The following is an 18,599-nucleotide window of genomic DNA, read 5'->3' as shown; positions in this document are numbered from 1 at the left end:
TTTGTGGGAACAGTTTTCGGCAGGAGATCAGGATGGCGCGTGCACATAAAAAAACCCAAGTAGGAAGCTGCCAAGTTTGAAATTTTATGCTACTTGACCTGCATGTGTGGTGAAATTTACCACGTTTTTATAGAGAGAGAGAGAGAGAGAGAGAGAGAGAGAGATGGCACGGCCCATCGATCCGTCAAACGTCCAACCCGGTAGAGCCGAAGCAGCAATGCAACAGCAAGCCGCGAGGCCCAGGAAAACTGAGACTCCCGTTCGGGCACAGTGCGACGGGCTAAATTGGGCCTGAACTCATATGGGCCGGTGCCTTTGTTGACCCTGCCTTCTTGGTGTTTACGCTGGGTCGTTCCAACTTTCAAAACCCTCTGATAGGGGAGACGAATTCATTCCGTTCCATATTTCCAAATTCCAAGTACGTAGCATTTATTCCCAGAAGAACACGAAGGACGGGGCGATACGTTCCCGATGCTGCCTAGGAACATGAACCATCGCAAGCCATTTTCCAGAAGACGAAGCGAACAACGGTAGAACATAGTGTATATATGAACCAGTACCACAGTTTCCATGCTGTACTGCATCGTGCGTCGCCGCACAAATCATAATACTCCCACTGACATAGCTAGCGGGCTCGCGCGGTGGCTGTCGTGTCCAAGTTGAAGTTCGTCTCGATCGTCGACGGCGAGGGCGAGGCAATGCTAAACAAGCCCGACCCTCGCGACGAACGTAAGGTACAGCGAGTTCTTTGCTTCTCGGATCCTTGCGTTGTTCCTGACCTGCAAAACTGGCGCCCATGCGTAACGCGTGCGTCATCTTGCATTCTGTTACGTTTTACGCAGGTGTGGTTCAAGGACATGGAGCACGCGCGGCCACTGCGAATCCTGTGCCAGAGCGGCCAGGACCTGAGCCTCACTGTTCGTGACGGCACTGCCGTCCTCGCCCGCGCCGACGACAAGGACAAACGGCAGGTTCATCGCCCTTCGCCGCTCCTCCTCCTCCCTCAATTCCCGTTTCCCGTTTCATTCGTTCGTTCGGCTTCTGCACTGCACCTAGCGGTCGTCAGCGCGGCGGGCGTTCCTCACGCGTCACGGTGTTTCCCTTGCCTCTGCATGCAGTGCTGGGTCCAGAGCTTTCGGAACACCGGCCGCGTGACGGACGACAAGGGACACCTCGCGTTCGCGCTCGTGAACTGGGCCACCGGCAAGGCGCTGCGGCGCTGCAGCGGCAGCGGCAGCGGCAGCGAGCTGGTACGTCCCGTCCGTCCGTGTTTTTTCTCGTTCCATCGCGCGAGCGAGACGAGTCATCGTCGTCAACCTTTGCCGCGCTACGTGTCGCAGGGTAATTCTCATGTTCTTTTCGTCGCAGGTTGGCCTCGTCGGCCACAGTCCGGACTCCGTGGACGTGGCACTGCTCTGGACCCAGAGCGAGGACCTTGGGGAGGGGTACCACGGCCTCCGCTCCGTGTCCGACGTCGGTGTCGTCCTCGACGCGGCGAACGCCGTGCCTGAGACCGGAGGCGCGCACGACGGCACGCCCATCCTTGTCTTCCCGTGGAACGGCGGCAACAACCAGAAGTGGAAGATGGTTCCGTTCTATGGATGACTTGGGGTATCCGATGAGGCGTTATCAGATTGATACGTTCTTGTTCCCGGATCAAATTGGATATCCTAATCGTTTATTCAAATCGTTCAGTGTTAAGTTTCATTGCCTAATGGGATCGAGGTTGTTTAGATGTCTTAATGCTAAAGAAAAATCATCAGTTATCACTGTTCTAGAGCTATGTGTTGAGAAATTGTAGCCAGCAGATGCTGGAACTACTACTGTTGGCCCGATAGCTTATGAGCCGCAATTCTTCGTTTCCCAGAATAAATTTGTCACACTCATTTATTAAGGCACACTTCAGTCCCTGCTTGCTCTGCTTATATATGTGAGGCCGAAATAGCAATGTAATCTGTACCTGCATGATGATCACCGCTTGTTGATAGCCAAATCTGACGAAACCACCTAATGGCTTGTTTGGTTGCACTTTGATTCACTCCAAATCCCCCATTACCTGTGCTTTGGCAATGGTTGTTCAAAAGATCATGCAAGCTGGCCGAAAATATTTAGCTAGTGGTGGAACTAAAGTTAACCTAACTTCTTAGACAACACTTCTTGTGCTAATTGAATTGCATTTTTCCTAGGGTTTTCTTAGGCTTTTTGGCCAATCTATTACTTTTATGTTGGCTATCACTTGGTTGATATAATGGCTTCCTCTGCACTGTTGGCCTATACTGTTGACTCAGGTTAAATGGTAGAGGTTTTGACAATTTATATGAGTGATGAATTGGTTGATGTCTTGTGTGTCGCTATGCTCCTCTGGTAGAGGTCGAGGCGTGGACCTCCATAGCTTAGTTTAGGGCCCTCCATGTCTATGTTGTTCTCTTGCATGGAGTGGATAAGATTTTAATGAACATCAGGAGCTGTTGAAATATCTTTTTGATTGATGACTAAATTGGGCCCAAGTCAATTTTAGAATTGACCCATGATAGTTTGGCCCAAACTATAGAAAACTCTATAGAGAGACATAAGAATAGTACCATATCGGTTTTTCAACGAGATAAGACAACTCCTACTCCTTATAAAATAAGCGGTATATGGTTGATTAAGATATCCAACATCTAATCAATATTTACAATTATATATTTAAATAAAATAAAATTATTTTTCTATCTCATACTGATATTTGTACCCTTATCCAACGACCAAGGATGGCGCCTTAGTCTTATGGGATGATCTAGGGCAACATGACGATGTCCTTGCCCCGACGGGGTCCCTCCCGGGCTAGAGTTTCGTCGTTTTCTTTGCTAGTTTGTTGGTAAAGTAATCATTCTTGGTCACATAAGCGATCGACTACATTCGTTGGTCCTTGGCGACCCAGACACTGCATTCTCCGATCCGTGGTGACCCGGACGATCTAACCCTAGCTGGTGTATGACCGATCTTCGTCAACAAACTTTTTAAAACTTCACGTAAAAACAGGTTGTCAACTTCATCTGGCGTGGAACAGGTAGCACACAACTCAGACTTAAACTATAATCTCCTAAAAAAAACTCTGACTTAAACTAAGGGAAGAAGGGATTCTAATCTAAACACCAACCTCGCAACATGTTGCCTGTTCGTCTGAAGGAATACCAAACATTGAGTAGGGGCTTGGGGCTTCTAGGTTTGAACTCTCTTTTACCGCTTTGTATATCCACGGCGCCGCCCCGGCCGGCCGCAAACCATCGCCAGTGCCTGGCTTGAGCCCGTAGCAGCAGCATAAGTCGTAGTGCAACTCGTTTTCACGATTTCCCTTTGGCAGCAGCAGCAGTATCATCAGTAATGGCAGGTCATCGTAATTCTGTTGCATCTTAGTAGCATCGGTAGTACATGATCGGTGGATTTGGAAGGAGGACGTGATGGCTGGTCTAGCAGTAGTCCCCGTATATATGGTCATACCTGCAGTACGGTTTGGGATGAATGGTGATGGAATTAATCTTGGATGGTTCGATCTGGAATCAGGGGCCCTGGGGTACAAGAGGTCGCACCCTTGGGGTACAAGAAGTCGCACTGTTGGCCAGCCCTACCGAATCTGGTAACATTCACCCAGTTGATATTATGCAAAATGATGTGGACCAGCTGCATCTTGTGACAGCGACAGGGGAAGGAATTTCCAAATCCCCTAGTCCATGTAATGTTATCCTATCATTTGTATAAAACTTTAACTGAACCAACTGTAATAGCGTTCTTTACGAAATTACTGGAGTCCATAAACGCGGCCTGAAAGTCTGAAACTTTTATAAGGCTGCAACATAGCTTGTGCGATTTCTGAATCTGTACAGTTGACTCCAGTGAATGTGTACTGTACACAATCATAAGACATGTCGATCAGTTTCTATTTTGTACAATTAACTCCTGTACGATCTCCTTTCATGTAAATCAACAAAATTTGGCTGGTGGATACACAGAATGGTACAACGGACCTATCCTTTGGATAGTTGGCAAGGGAGCAAGCATCAAGAAAGCTTGCCCACTGCTGAAAGAATTGCCTATACACACAACAAAAAGAACCAAAGAAAGGTGTAGAGCTAACCTACTCATGAACAAAAGATCACTGTGTAAATCCTATCCTAAGCTCTACTGACTGTACTCATTTGAACTTCTGGATGAGTTACATCATGGAAATCTTGCAACTTCTCCATTTCTCTTGCAATCTGAATGTCACTGGGGATGAAGTACTCACTGAAAGCCTTTGCGGCAAAATGAGGAATCATACCAACAACAGTTACCGCAAGCAGCAGTGCCCAGAACAACCCAGTTCCCATCACCTTATAGATTGCCCTGTCATAGAATTACCGAGTCAGTAACTGTGAACATATTTTTCCTAGTATAGAAAACAAATATTAGAGTGCTTGCTTACCAGAAACCAGGCATGGTTGGTATGGAATCTATGATCATGACGCAAATCCATGTTGCAGCAATGCTACCCCATATTGCTGCATGCGTAATCCAATTCCATCTGATGACATCCATTGCCAGATGAATGTTGACAAGAATAACAACAGATAGTGTCCATAGATCTCCGAGGCTGGAACCATCAATTATACTCTTCCTGTATGCAAGGTAGGGGATGAAGAAACACGCAAGGCTCTGCCAGACGGAGTCTATCATGATGAATATGAATAGCCTCAGGTTGTAATTCTCCTCACGCTGCCCTGGGCCATAGAGTTGGGGATACTTCAGCAATGTCCGCCGGCTGAGATCCTTGTCGAGAATGGCAACAACAATAGTAGGGACAGCAGTATATATCACAGAGTATAGCACACTGCTCCACTCAGTTATTGCTGTTGTTAGGGTGAAACCAGTGTAAAGCACATACCTGAAAATGGTTAACGAATTAGTATGTGTTCCTTATGCAGACTGAACCAAGTAGTAGTAGTAATTATGGCAATGTGCTTACCAGAATAGCACAAAGACAAAAGTAGCATTTCTGTAGAAGTTATATAGGATCATGTAGGCCATCCTCTGGTAGTTCCAATGGCCATGGACCAACAATAGAGGAACCAAAAATCTGAATTGCCCCATGGCAAAATCTGAGGCCATTACAGCTTGCCTTCCCTCTTGCCCACTGATGCCAATGCCAACGTCAGCCATTTGAATCATGGATACATCATTAGCACCTGAAAGTGTGCATCTTTTCAGATTTTTGACTCCCGAAAAAAAACATAGATGAAGTTTTGAACTAGAATATAATTAAAGAAGGCGTACCATCTCCAATAGCTAGAGTCATGTCACTTGTTCGCTTCTTTATGAGATCAACAATACCAGCCTTCTGAAGGGGAGCTACACGACAGCATAGGACGACGTCGCAAGCTATAGCGATTTCAAAAAGCTGAAAAATTGAAAATTCATGAGTTGCTGACAATAGAATTTACTCAGTTGCTAAGATTTTAGTATGATAGAATACCTTTTCTTCCCAATCCGTATCGAAAATGTAGACAAGGCTATTACCATCAATAATCAAAGCAAGGGGCACCCTAAGTTGGGGGTCTGTCGAGAATGATTGGTATTTGTTAACCATGGCGATTGCATCTTCTAGACTCTTCCTGCATGAGTCTCTTGAGCGACTGTTAATTACAATCTGTGTCATGTCCCTTGTCAAAAGCTTGCACGAATAGCCGATGGAGATGGCAGTTTCTTGCTTGTCACCTGTTAACACCCAAACCTTAATCCCTGCTTCCCTCAGTTTCTCAATTGCTTCAGGTACTCCATCCTGCAGCTTGTCATCAATTCCAGTGGCACCCAATAGACGCAAGTTCGTCTCGATGTTGGCAGCCACATTGCGGAGTTGGTTTCCTCTTCCTAGTAGTGCGGTGCTAGCCTTTTCATAAGCCATTTGCCACTCCTGAAACTCTTCTTGGCTAAGTTCCCGCATACCAATGACAAGTGTTCGCAGACCTAGTGATGAATATGAATGGAGATGCTTCTCTGTTGCTTGGACAACATCTGAATTCACAGTTTTGTCAATGACTCCAAACATCGAACTATCTGCACCTTTTACAAACAGCTTGACAGACTTATCAGGGCAGCCAATTATAACAGACATCCTCTTGCGATCGCTGTCAAACTCATGAAGACCAAGGACATCGTATCTGCAAATCAAGTCCAGTAAAAAGGTAATTAATTAAGCAAATATTCTAGGAAAAAGGAAAGACTGGAGAGACACACAAAACGCAAAAGGTGAAATTGAAAAAAAAGATGATAAAAAGGACTAATCCTATGCATGTACAAAGGCAATAGGCAAATCAATGCATTAAAACAGGAGTCATTCAGGGTACTATGCTAATTCAGGTAAAGTAGTTGAGACAGTTTTTCATCTGTTTCAGAACTAAAGACACCACCAATTGTCTGCAGTCTGCACTACAAGCCCCCAAAACAAGATGCAAGCAACAGCCAAACAACATCTACTAAAAGACAGAAACCAACGGTAGCTGAGAGTATAGAAAACTCCACCTCCTGTTGTCCCTATTTCTAATGCTGTTAATCTGTGAATGGCTCCCCACCGAAAGTGTCAATCAGTGCCTACATTATCTATCGCAAGAAGAATGTCTCAGTCAATAATACCTCAGCTTCTCACCAAGGACGTCGATCACAATGTGACCTGATGTTCGTTCGACTAGCACAAAGCCATATGCCGCGGCAGCAGAGACCAATGCCTGCTCATCCGGTGACTCGCCTTGGTAATCAATCACCTTCTTCTTAGGGTCTGGACCATCGGCGATCATGGGAACAATGGTGTTGCACGTTGCCAGGGCGAGAAAGAACTCCCGAGTCTGCGTCCCTTGCTCGGTATCAGCCCCATCCCTGATCAACTTCACCAGCTCCCTATCGGTGTTCACCGATATTTTTGGCGCCCAAATCCGCTCACCCTCTGTTATGAATCAAAAGTAATCAATTGCCAACGATGGCTCTCCTAATCAAAAGAATTGATGGGATAAGGGAGATGCTATACTACCAGGAGGCCGCTGCCGTGCGATGTCACTGTAATCGATACCGTCAACGCTCGCGCACCGGAACTCCATCTTATTCTGTGTGAGCGTGCCGGTCTTATCGGAGAATATGCACTTAATCTGGCCTAGGTCCTCGTTGATGTTGAGAGCCCGGCACTGGAACCTCGAATTGGAGGACTCGTCGTACAGCCTCGTGTCTCGGATCATGAAATAGGCCTGCCCCAGCCTGACCAGCTCCATGGAGATGTAGAGCGAGATGGGTATCATGATCTGGAACACGATGACCGCCATGAGGTAGATGAACACGATTTGGGCCGCGATGCCGTAGTAATTGTAGTCGCGGTAGTCATTGTCCTTGTCGAGGCGCAGGTAGTCCTTCTTGTGGAAGAACTGCGCGAGCTCGAGCCCCAACTCGTGGGTGTGCAGCCAGACGCCGGAGAGCGCGGCGACGATGGAGCAGAGCACGACGAGGATGGCAGAGAGGAAGAGCGTCTCGCGGTTCATGTGCGTCTCGAGGCGGCTGCGCTTCTTGGGCGCGCCGGCGTTGTTGAGCATGGCCTTGGTCTCCCGCCCCGCGTACACCACAACGCCGACGGCCCATGCCGTGTTCTTGAGCTCGCAGCCCCGAAGCACGATGTTGGACGGACCTAGCGGTATCCGGCGGGTCTCCCCTTCGAGCTCGAGGTTGGCCTGGAAGCCGTAGATGTTGCGGTTCGGGCGCTCGCTGCGGATGACGGCCCCGGCGAGGCGCTCGGGCGGCGTGGACAGCGTCTCTTGCTTGGCGTAGCGGGTCTTGAGGTTGGACTCGCCGTCAAGGTTTAGCGTCTGCACGTAGGCGACGCCGGTGGGTTCGCTGGTGGCGAGGAGGACCATGTCCGCCGGGAGCGACTCGTCGGACACGACGCGCACGACGTCGCCGACGCGGACGTGCTTCCACTCGGTGGGGACGAACTGGGCGCCGCCCCCGTGCGCGTCAGGGGAGAGGACCTCGGCGAGGCGTCCGTTCTCGGCGCGGTCGGAGCGGTGGCGTCGCCAGTCCTCGTACGCGTCCTTGACGGCGGTGACGAGGAGGACGAAGGCGAGCGGCATGACGGAGGCGCCCCGCCCGAAGACGGCGAGCTGGGGCAGCTGGTTGAGCACGGCGATGGCGAGGAAGTAGACGTAGGCGAGGCGGTGGAACTGCTCGAAGAGGTTCCGCGGCAGGAAGGTGAGCGGCGAGTACTTGGCGGTGCGCACGGCGTTGCCCGCGAGGTCGAGGCGCTCGTTGGTGCGCGCGGGGTCGCCCACGCGCACCACGCGGGCGTCCTCGTCGCCCAGCTCCTTCTGCGACGCCGACATGTGCCGCGACGACCCGTGGTCGTCGGCCATGGCGGGCGAGCGCGAGGCGTGGGGCGCTGCTGACCGAGCGCGGCGTCAGACTAGCGTGGGCCGCCGCGGAGTCCCAGCCCCCGCGTTCCCGAGCATGCCGCTCCCGGCGCGCGCGCGAAAGTCGGGTTTCGGAGCGGCGGGTCTGGGTCGGGCGACGGTCGCCGTGTTCGGTCGGGTGAGCGAACAGGGGAGGGAGGGAGACGAGCAGAGTCGAGTCTGACGGAAGACGAGTTTGGGTTTTGGCAGGTAAAAGCAAGCGAGGAGGAGGAGTTGGGAGGCGCCGGTGGTTGGCCGAGTTGTGGACGCCTGGGAGTAACTAGGGTGACTGGCGCATTAAAGATTGGATTTTCATCAGGCGCCAGCTTCCGCAGGCCGTGGAGGAGGAGGAGGAAGCGAAACGCCGACGGAAAGGAAGGGAGAAGAAGTGGATCGTTGGCTATATGGCGCTTAAAATCTGGCAGGGGGAGTTGGTGAGGACGACGGGGAGACGGCACCGTTTGTAGGAGAGACAGGCAAGGGAGAGGTGGAGCTCGAAGACTTTCGTGACTGCGTGCTCCGCTCGCCTGCGTGCCAGCCAGCAATAGCATTGGGTTTCTGTTCTTTGAATGATTATTAAGCCTCCTGGCCGAATCTGCCGCAGAATCACTAATTAAGCAGGGCCTGGGAATAATGAATTTAGTGACGCTCCTCCCCTCTCTGACTGTCCGTCCCCGTGGAAGCTTCTGTGGATCTCATCTCTGCTCCGCCCCACTTGACGGGACAGAGAAAATCGACAAGCGGATGGGGCTAACGCGCGCCGGACTTGTTTGGATTTCTTTGACCCCGTTTTCCTTGCTAATCATCCTAGCAAATCGCGGAGAAATCAGGTTGCGCGCTAGTCAAGGATGGACGGGAGCGGGCGGCCGCGCGGCCTCCGTGCGCGTGCCGTGGGGGCCGGGCGGCGAGGGGTTTCGCTTTCGCGGCGGCCACTAAACAAGCCTTTGTTTCCGGCGGTTTGGTGCCTGGGGCGCCGGTGCCGGCCCGGCCCCGGCCGGCGGCGTCTGCTTCGTGTCGTGGGCGGAGGAGATCCATCCATCTTGAACCTTCCGATCCGAAAGCCAGAACGGATGGGTGACTGATGCTTCCTTTTTCGCGCGCGTGGGTCCTGATTTGTTAAACCTCAGGTCTATCTGCATGGTGTTGTTGATGCAAAGGAGTACTGTGATTGCGCTGCTCCTTAAATCTTTAATCTTTTCCTGGCTGAGAAAAGGCTTCACATCCTATTCAGGGATCAAGAAAAGCTTCCCTTCGTGCTTAAGCTTCCAGTTCCAAGGCAACACCATCTATAGCCGCTATTGCAGAGACTTTTTTAAAAGCCAAAATATATATTACAGGGATATGATGAATTGATGATTATATAGGGCGCGGCAAGTAGGATATATGTTTTTTTAGGTATAAACATCTTAATCAGCTGAGCAAAGTGCTAAGGAATGTTTTTTTCATCGGTTGTTCTACACGTCCGTATCAGCCAGTCATTCAACAATATTTTTTGTAACAATAAATCAGTGAACAGTAATATTATTTACTATGCATGAATTACCCTGCTATGTGCTCATCGTGCTTTAAACAGCTCCACGTCTTGATCATAAACCGTTCTAGGAAAAAAAAAAGAAAACAAAAGTGGGAGAGATTTGCATGACTTGCACGGCAATCACACAAGGATGTATTGTATTGTACCATTACGGAAAATAGGATCTCTGACTTGCTGACTTTTGCTGTGCCCGCACGTAGGCTCCACCATTTTGAATTCGATTCGAAATCACGGCAGGCTAGGCTTGCGATCACGCTAAAACAGAACAAGTTGACGTGTATAATATCCGGGCCCGGCCCCTATTATTATTCTACCAGTAGAGAATCTTGTCAGGGAGCTGCTCCTAATCCACACGATAAGCCACGCACAAAGCTTCCGTTAACAACTATAAGCCGCCGGGGGTCAACTTGCGGACAAGCAAGCGGCTGCGCTCGGGCAGGGAGCAGTTGACATGAAGCCGCCTCCCCTCTAACTAAGGCTTAACGACCGAAAGGGACTTTTCCCGCGCATAAACTAGGTCCATTAGCGCCCTGTAAACTTCGTGGCGGGAGTGGCAGTGGCAGGTCATCCCATCGATCCCTCGCGTCCGCTTTCTAGAACCCGATCATGCCGTGCGTGACGACCGTGCTTGCGTTGCGCCACTGGACTTCCGACGCCCTGTCCAAGTCCCACGACCGATGCCACGGGCCATGCATGATACTATACGCTTAAAAAAACGTGCAAAGCTCTTGGCTGAGCTTGCATGGTTCTATTGGTTTCTAAAAAACAATTCGACCGGATAGGTGAGATGACGGTGTGGTAAAATATTTTTTCAGACGTTCCGGAGTACTCCTACAGTACCATCACCCGATCAGAGCGTGGCAGGCTGGCTGGCAGCAGTGCCTGACGTTTTCTTTGGTACCTTTGATAAAAAGGAAACTTGTGCTTTGAGTGGTCCGCTGATGACTGATGACTAGGAGAACTAGTGTGTGTGTGTGTGTGTGTGGCAGAGGAACACGTTTTTTTTTCGAGGCATCGTGATCGATCGATGCAGGTTTCGTGAAACATGGATTGGAGGATACTGGTGTGTTGGCTCCCTGGATGAAGGAATGGGCCGTCAACTGATGCTGTACATACGGAGCACACAGTATATCAATTGGCCACAGTACGTGTACTTGTGCCATAAAATGAACGTGCACTGTGCGGACTTGAATTCGTGAAGAGATGTGGCACTGTAGGCATCGTCCTCAACTTCAGAGTTTTGGGCGGCTGGGTGGACGACCGACCCAACCCCACTACGAACTGACCACGCCATATCCTACTACAGTAGATAGAGATTTCATTAAAAAAAATTACATCTCTGCAGCCAGAACTTTATGATTGGAGTTTATTTAATCCATATACTATCCGTGGATTTTATTCTGCATGCATATGGACGATGAATCAGAGCTTTCTTGTACGACGAACGACCGAGCTAGTAGAAGAGGACAGATTAAATAATGTGCCATTTCTTTCCTTTCCTTCATATGCAGAACCTGGTTGGTCAGTTCTGCAGTTCTCTTTTCCAGGAAAAGAGCAGACACTAATAAACAGGCTTCTACCGATAGCAACAGGTTTGGCATGAGGAAATTTCCGTATTTATTAAAATATCCCCCCCTCGTCTTACTAACCAACGTTGATCGTGTACATTGGAGAATACTCATGTGTTTTTCCGTTATTATCAAGTAATTGGGTTTCTTGTGAATCAAGTTCATGCATGCATGTTTGACGCGAAGAAAGTTCATCTGTATGGAGTATCTCTCCGATCCCGCGTTGTGAGTTGTCCAGAGAATTGACCAGCTAAAAACTAATAGAGTGCAAAAGACAACCTTATATGATGAAGATGTGATCAAGGAAAGGATCTCTTGGAATCATGCGGTGGCTGTACCACTAACACTAATTTAAACCAAAGTCAAACCCGCAGCTAAAAGAAAAAAAACTGGAAGCCTGGACCGCTTAACAAACCAGGGCGCTGGAAAAGTTAGGCGCACACGTGCTATCAGAACTCATAAATAGCAGATTTGTACAAGCTTGCTGCAGGGTTACATTGCGCCCTTGGCCTCGCAACGGTCAACAGCTTGACCTTGTAATTCTCTCCTGTGAACCCACTGCAGCTGACACGCCATCGGTGACGGTGAAGCTCAAGACTAATCAACGTCGGGTGAACAATGGCAAGCACAGTAAACCTGCCAAGTCTGAAAGTCTCGCCGGAGCCTCGCTCCGTCCTACACGGCACGCCAACGCCAACTCCGCCCCAGCAACGATCGACCAACGTGCGGAGGGCACAGGTAGAGCAAGTATTTGCTGTCTGTAAGGTTTTTTTATAGCCTTCTCCTAACCCACCTATAAAATAGTTAGCTATTCACTATTAATATATGGCTCACTTATCTCTCTCACAAAGTTCCTTCGTTCCTGTGCCTAAGCTGGCTGTAAGCTTACAGCCCGCTTCTCCTCTCTCTCCTCTCCACCTCAGTATTTAGCCAGCTTACAGCCTATTATAATACTTGCTAGCGCACCAAGTCTTGGTCCATCACGCCGGCCCGCCAGCCACGCAAGCGCAGCACGGCAGCGCGCGGGCGGGAGGGTCCCCCTTACGCGCGCGACATCTGGCGGCCGGCGGCCGGGTGAAGCAGGCAGGGCAGAGGGGCCGCCGGCCGCGCCCGTGCGCGTCACAGTGTCCGTGTCCGTGTCGCGCGGCCGCTTGGTTGGCAACAGGTTACAGGCCAGGACGGAGAATTTTTGGAAACCTCGTGGTCGCGAGTCGTGACTCGTGGGCGCGGTCCGTCCGGTCTGGGGGCCTGTTCGTGTTCGTGTTTGGGGCGCGGCCAGCAGTGGGGGCGCGATATGGCTTGTGGAGCACGGGAGCATCCCGGCCGTCGTCTGGTTCCCATCGAGCGCCGCCCGCCCGCCCCCGCGCCGCCGACCGAACGGTCAAATCCTGGCCGCGCCCGCGCCACCCGAAAAGGCCGTGCTGGTGGCGTTGTTGCCATGGCCCGTGGGCCCGTCACCGGGCCTGGTTTGACTTGGTCAGAACTATTTTCAGATTTGTTTTCCTAGCTAGTTATACTCCCAGAAAAAGATAGATTTGTTGCGTGATTTGTTTAGATATATAATGAGATTTGGTGCGTGATGTACTGTACTATTCAATGGGCGCGATCAGCCGATGATGACGGGGCTTGATTATAATCGTGGAAGCAACCCGGCGAAGGGTCTAAGCCCGCACGGCGCACATGTGAATGGCACGCACATCCCGTGTGCGTTGGCGCACGCGGGCCCCGCATGTAAGCCAGTAGAAGCTTCGGCGATCCAATCTGGGAGTTGACACGTCGATGGCTTCCACTCTTTTTAAGTCTTCGCTCGTCGCACATGTCGTCCATTAACTGAGAGGAGGAGGATGATGATGATGCACTTCTAGATGGGGTTGAAACTTGAAAGATTTCGTGATCATTTCATCGTCTAGTTTTTTCTCTATCGGAAATGCACTTCTAGATGGGGTTGAAAGATTTCGTGATCATTTCATCTACTTTGTTTTTCCCTATCGGAATTGATTGCTGAAGGCGTGGCCAGCGTGCTAGGTCCTGTCAAATCCAGCGCACCATTCTCGCTCACCTAAACGTGCCGATGCGCTGATCTGATACCTAGCTGGAATTATTGCAACTACGCGTGGCGTGGTACATGCAAAACCAAAAACTATGCATGCATACCGCAGCGTCAACAGGCTATAGCTTCAGGCTTCTGATTTCTGAAATGATTTGTAGGAGGAGCAAGTAACAGCTGGGCCCAGATTTTTAAGAATATATAGTCCTCGTCACTTTCAGACTTGGCTGGCGTTTGAGGCTAAAAAAGGCTAGAAAGGTCGCTAGTTTGAATCTTCTATTCTCTCTTCCGATACCGATGCCGATGCCTCCGCATGCCTGATGGAAGCCGACGGTTTTGGCAGTTCTCGTAACGAAGCCGCCACCTGATCATTCCATAGGAAAAAGCCCTAAGGACCAACTAAATCATAGTCCCGTGATGGCTGGCGGCTTTGAGCCACCGCACTACTACCAACCAGCAACCACTCCACGGAACAAACTCTGATTCTGCGCGTCGCCATGCTGAAAGATGTTCAGCGTCGAAGCAGCACAGTGCCCTGGCCTGAAAAACGTGGTGCCCCAGTGGTCCCTGCGTGCATGGAATAGCTGGGAACTGGGGCGACGATTTCCAATGGCCAATCTGCCGGTGTGCTACGCCGGGGTATGCTAGCATCATCTATGGGCATGCAGGTGTCCTCTGTTTGCCCTCTCTCTAGCGAAGTGGAGCAGTTGATGAGCAGTCTCCTATCGCTGATCACAGATGCAGATAGAAAAAAAAAAAGGACGTATTAGGCCGGAACGGGCCCGAGATTTTGGTGACACCATTGTGGGAAAAGAAAAACATATTCCTCGTATGTTTCTTTCCCCCTTGTCTCATGCGATGCAATCAATCCCGGCACCTGCCTACGCGTTGCTATCAGTCCCATCGCGCCGCCCAATTATGCACTATCCAGAGCAACAGAAAACTGGACAAAGAGGGGCTAAAAGCGTGTGCATTCACCAGTGTAACCGCAACGCGATCAACTCAAAAGCAAGCAAACAATTCACCAAAACAGTAATCTAATACTAGCAGCAAGCTGAAGCAATAATTTGCAGGTGATTGACGGGTATGTAGCTAGGGCGAACAGCAGCACGTACCTTTGCCTGGAGCCGAAGACGTCGACGGTGATGTGGCCGGAGGTGCGCTCCACGAGCGTGTACCCGTACGCCGCGGCGGCGTACACCAGCGCCTGCTCGTCGGGGGACTCGCCCTGGTACTCCAGCAGCCTCGCACCCGCCGCGGCCTCGTCGGCCACGATCATCGGCACGATGGTGTTGCACGTCGCCAGCGTCAGGAAGAAGTCGCGGGCGCGGTCGGCGGTCGCGCCGGCCCCGTCCTTGAGCAGCGCCACCAGCTTGGGGTCCGTCTTCACGGCCGTCTTCGGCCGCAGCACAACGCCGTCCTCCCCTGATCAAGGCGCAAGCGCAACACAGAAAAATTCTCAGGTTCAGAAATTTTGGCACTGCACATTTGCTGAAACTGAGAAATGTTGGCATAGCTGTTGTTTCTAACGAAACGTGATTTTTTTAAAAAATAAATCTCATTAGTCATGACATGGTGGACAGACGACAGCAATCGAATGAGATTTAAAAAAAAAAACAAATCTCATGAGTCCTGACGCACTCATTTGGCCGGTAATTGCTCATCTTTCGACCATGTCAGGCTCCATGTCCAGGTAAACAAATGAATGATGACGATTCATCGCTATCGAGTTATCGAGACATCGGAATCCATAAACAATGAGAGACTAGAATTAGATAGGTGATGGATTAGTTGGGAAGGTTTGTTAATTCCTATCAGATAGGCATGTGAGCTAGGGCAATTAGCGATCCTACAATAATATGTCGTTCGCGTGGTTGGACCGTGTGATCATTGGCGTTGCAAGGATGGATGGTCATTGACCAGGACGGACGGTCAAATGGCAACAAAAGCTGCAGCGATCTCATGGCCTTTTCAATCCACTCCCTGTGATTAAAAGAAGAGCCAAAAGTTTCAGAAATCTCAGTTTCGTATACTTTTGCCTGAATCACTGTATGAAGGGAGAGACTTTTGCCCGTGTGGGTCGAAAAGTGCATTCGAAGGCGCATGATTAAAGCTGATTACGGCGAACAGTATAGCATGGATTACGGTGAACAGTGTAGCATGATTAAAATAGAGATTACGAAAAACTGGTTACTAGACTGTGGACCGTAAAAGTTGACGAAAGCTAGAGGGAGATGAATTGTGAAATTGTCACAACCTGGACTGGAGATTATTAAAAGCTATCGGCCTGTTTGAATAAGCTAGAGGGACATGAACTGTGAAATTGTCACAATCTCTAGTTGGTTCTTGTTCGCTTGAGCTTGTAGTTATAAAACGGCGCACAGAGGAAACCGCACTAGAGTGGCAGCGGCATCAATTTGTTGGTCAGCGTTATCAGAACCCTCATTCTAGCGGATTCGTGCGCTGGAAATGGAGCGTGGTGACAATTTTAGCATCGCAAGTTTGCAACGGACAAGTGTCAACGAAACAGAGCGTATTTTTTAATTCTGTTTGACAATGCTAAAACCGCGGTGACTAGTCAACCAAACTGAATGAATGAGAATATCTGTCCAATTGGACGAAGTAACTGAATGCTGCTTACCGGTCACGGAATGCCCGTCGTCGTCGCCGCCGCCGGCGGCAGTATCGCTGAAGTCGGCGCCGTGCACGCTGGCGCACCGGAACTCCATCCGGTTCTCGGTGAGCGTGCCGGTCTTGTCGGAGAAGACGTACTTGATCTGCCCCAGGTCCTCGTTGATGTTGAGCGCGCGGCACTGGAACTTGGCCTGCCGCTTGTCGTCGAACATGTGCTTGTCCTGCACCATGAAGAAAGCCTGCCCGACCCTGACGATCTCCATGGAGATGTACAGCGCGATGGGGATCATCACCTGGAACTGGATCACCGACTTCATGAAGCTGAAGGCCACCTCCGCGCCCGCCCCGTACCAGTTGTACGTGGCGTTCGGTTTGTCCTTGTCGGAGAAGTCCCTCTTGCGGAAGAAGGGGATCACCCCGAGCTCGTCGCCATGATCGCCGAGCCAGATGCCCGCGAGCAGCGACACGATGGTGCAGAGGAGGAAGAGGACGACGGCGAGCATGATGGTCTCGCGGTTCATGTGCGTCTCCAGGCGGCTGCGCTTGGACGGCGCCCCGGAGCTGTTGAGCATCACCTTGGTGTCCCGGCCGGTGTAGACGGCCACGCCGACGGCCCAGGCCGTGTTCTTGAGCTCGCACCCACGGAGCACGATGTTGGAGGGGCCGAGCGAGACGGCGCGGCGGCCGTCGATGTCGACCGTGGCGAGGAAGCCGTAGATGTTGCGGTTGGGCCTCTCGCACTTGATGACCCCCGCCAGCGCCTCCGCCGGCGTGGGCATCGTCTCCTGCTTGGCGTACCGCGTCTTGAGGTTGGACTCACCGTCGAGGTTGATGGTCTGCACGTAGGCGACGCCCGTGGGGTCGCTCGTCGACAGCAGCACCATGTCGCACGGCAGCGTCTCGTTGGCCACCACGCGCAGCACCTCCCCGACCTGCACCTCCTTCCAGCACTTGGGCACGAACACGCCGCCCACCAGCACCGACGCCGTTCGGTTGTTCTCGTTCTTGTCGGACCGGTGCCGCCTCCAGTCCTCGTACGCGTCCTTCACCGCCGTCACGCCGAGCACGAACGCCAGCGGGAGCACGGCCGCGGCCGGCGAGAGCACGCCGAGCTGCGGCACCATGTTCAGCGCCACCAGGACGAGGAAGTAGAGGTAGGCCACCCGGTGGAACTGCTCGTAGAGGTTGCGCGGGAGGAAGGTGAGGACGGTGTACTTGGTGGTGTGGATGGAGTTGTCGGGGAGCCCCGCCGGCGGCGCGTTCGTGCGCTCCGCGTCGTTGATGTACACGAACCGGGCGTCCTCGTCGCGGAGGTCGCGCTGCGAGCCGGCGCGCTCGGACGCGGACCGCCTGCTGGTGGACACCCGCCCGAGCCCAGAGGCGGGGGTCCCCGACGCGGACCCGTCGCGGTGGAACCGGAAGCTCTCGAGCGACGACGCCGTGGACTCGGCCTTGGAGCCCGACCGGAGGTTATTGGTTGCGAAGGTGACGGACGGCGAGTCGGCCATGAGGGACCGCAGCGACCGCGTCCGCCTCATGGAGTTGGCAGACGCGGGCCTCAGAATCGGCGACGGCACCGGGTCCGGCAGCCTGGTGGGCACGTCCATTCCTGGTGCTCCCGCCGCTTCCTCCGTCTGTTGTGACGGCGGCAGCGGCGGAGTGGGCGATGGCTGCTCCGGTCGCATGCTGGTGCGCTCCTGGTTGGGTGCTTCGTACTCGCTGCCGCCAACTAAGCAGCGCGGCGCGCAGATAGGATTGGAATCAGCGATGTTGCGGAACAAGAAGGGATCATCACTTGGTTTTGTCCTGGCTGGAGTTTACAAGAGACGGCCAAGTTGTTGGAGTGGTCGCTTGGTCGTTTGCAGGGAACTGGCGGGGAGTTCGAAGGGGGGGTTGAAGTGGCTGAAGCGCGATGAGACTGTTCCACTGTTGCTTCCGGGAGCGGGAGAGGAGAGCTCAGGATGCCAAGAAGGGACGTGGATGTCTCGTGCTGCAGGAAGTGAGAGGTGTACAATACCACACCAGGGGGGGAAAAGGAGGAACAAGTCAGTGGATGGCTGGCGGGCGCACGAATTGACCGGAATGCGTCAGCGTTTGATTTCTCGCCTGCCCTGGCTGCGCGTGGACGCGGTTCACGGCATTTCAATTACCTGTATAGCGCTACTTCTCCGTCTATGATATAATATTTTTCTCTCATAATAAATTAGCAAAAATAGTTTCAGCTCGGCTTTAACAAAAAAAATTGTTTATGATAAGATTAAATTATACCATAGAAACCACAAGCCCTAACAATTTGTTGAAACATTTAGTTTAGAAACATACAAAATATATGCCTATATTTGTATTGAAAATTACTTGCAAAATCTCACAAATTTAGA

General features: G+C 51.5%; 2 protein-coding genes across 3 annotated transcripts; one reads left to right on the top strand and one right to left on the bottom strand.

The window, feature by feature from the left end:
• Positions 699–1,605, top strand: LOC8083687 (ricin B-like lectin R40G2). Its single transcript, XM_021452866.1, has 4 exons — positions 699–734; positions 843–971; positions 1,119–1,250; positions 1,369–1,605. The coding sequence occupies exons 1-4, from the start codon at positions 699–701 to the stop codon at positions 1,603–1,605; spliced, it is 534 nt and encodes a 177-aa protein (XP_021308541.1).
• Positions 3,801–18,191, bottom strand: LOC8083686 (phospholipid-transporting ATPase 1). Of its 2 annotated transcripts, none has more exons than XM_021445821.1 (7): positions 16,229–18,191; positions 14,703–15,012; positions 5,492–6,176; positions 5,293–5,416; positions 4,985–5,204; positions 4,445–4,903; positions 3,801–4,365 (listed from the first exon to the last, which is right to left on the bottom strand). In XM_021445821.1, the coding sequence occupies exons 1-7, from the start codon at positions 17,904–17,906 to the stop codon at positions 4,155–4,157; spliced, it is 3,687 nt and encodes a 1,228-aa protein (XP_021301496.1). In that variant the 5' UTR covers positions 17,907–18,191; the 3' UTR covers positions 3,801–4,154. The 2 variants fall into 2 exon arrangements, with proteins under 2 accessions (XP_021301496.1, XP_002465334.1); XM_002465289.2 differs by lacking the exons at positions 14,703–15,012; positions 16,229–18,191 and adding exons at positions 6,649–6,955; positions 7,040–14,658 and having other exon boundaries at positions 3,941–4,365.

This window comes from Sorghum bicolor, chromosome 1 (assembly GCF_000003195.3).
Source record: "Sorghum bicolor cultivar BTx623 chromosome 1, Sorghum_bicolor_NCBIv3, whole genome shotgun sequence".
Taxonomy (NCBI): domain Eukaryota; kingdom Viridiplantae; phylum Streptophyta; class Magnoliopsida; order Poales; family Poaceae; genus Sorghum; species Sorghum bicolor.
The sequence above is the reverse complement of the archived record's forward strand: the minus strand, read 5'-3'. Positions and strand labels throughout refer to the sequence as shown.

Excerpts from the sequence above, each read along its gene's own strand:
- LOC8083686 (XM_021445821.1), bottom strand. The coding sequence starts at position 17,906 with ATGCGACCGGAGCAGCCATCGCCCACTCCGCCGCTGCCGCCGTCACAA. Across the intron at positions 5,417-5,491 it reads ATACGGATTGGGAAGAAAAG|CTTTTTGAAATCGCTATAGC; the intron begins GTATTCTATCAT and ends TCAATTTTTCAG. Across the intron at positions 4,366-4,444 it reads CCAACCATGCCTGGTTTCTG|GGCAATCTATAAGGTGATGG; the intron begins GTAAGCAAGCAC and ends ATTCTATGACAG.
- LOC8083687 (XM_021452866.1), top strand. The coding sequence starts at position 699 with ATGCTAAACAAGCCCGACCCTCGCGACGAACGTAAG. Across the intron at positions 735-842 it reads ACCCTCGCGACGAACGTAAG|GTGTGGTTCAAGGACATGGA; the intron begins GTACAGCGAGTT and ends CGTTTTACGCAG. Across the intron at positions 1,251-1,368 it reads GCGGCAGCGGCAGCGAGCTG|GTTGGCCTCGTCGGCCACAG; the intron begins GTACGTCCCGTC and ends TTTTCGTCGCAG.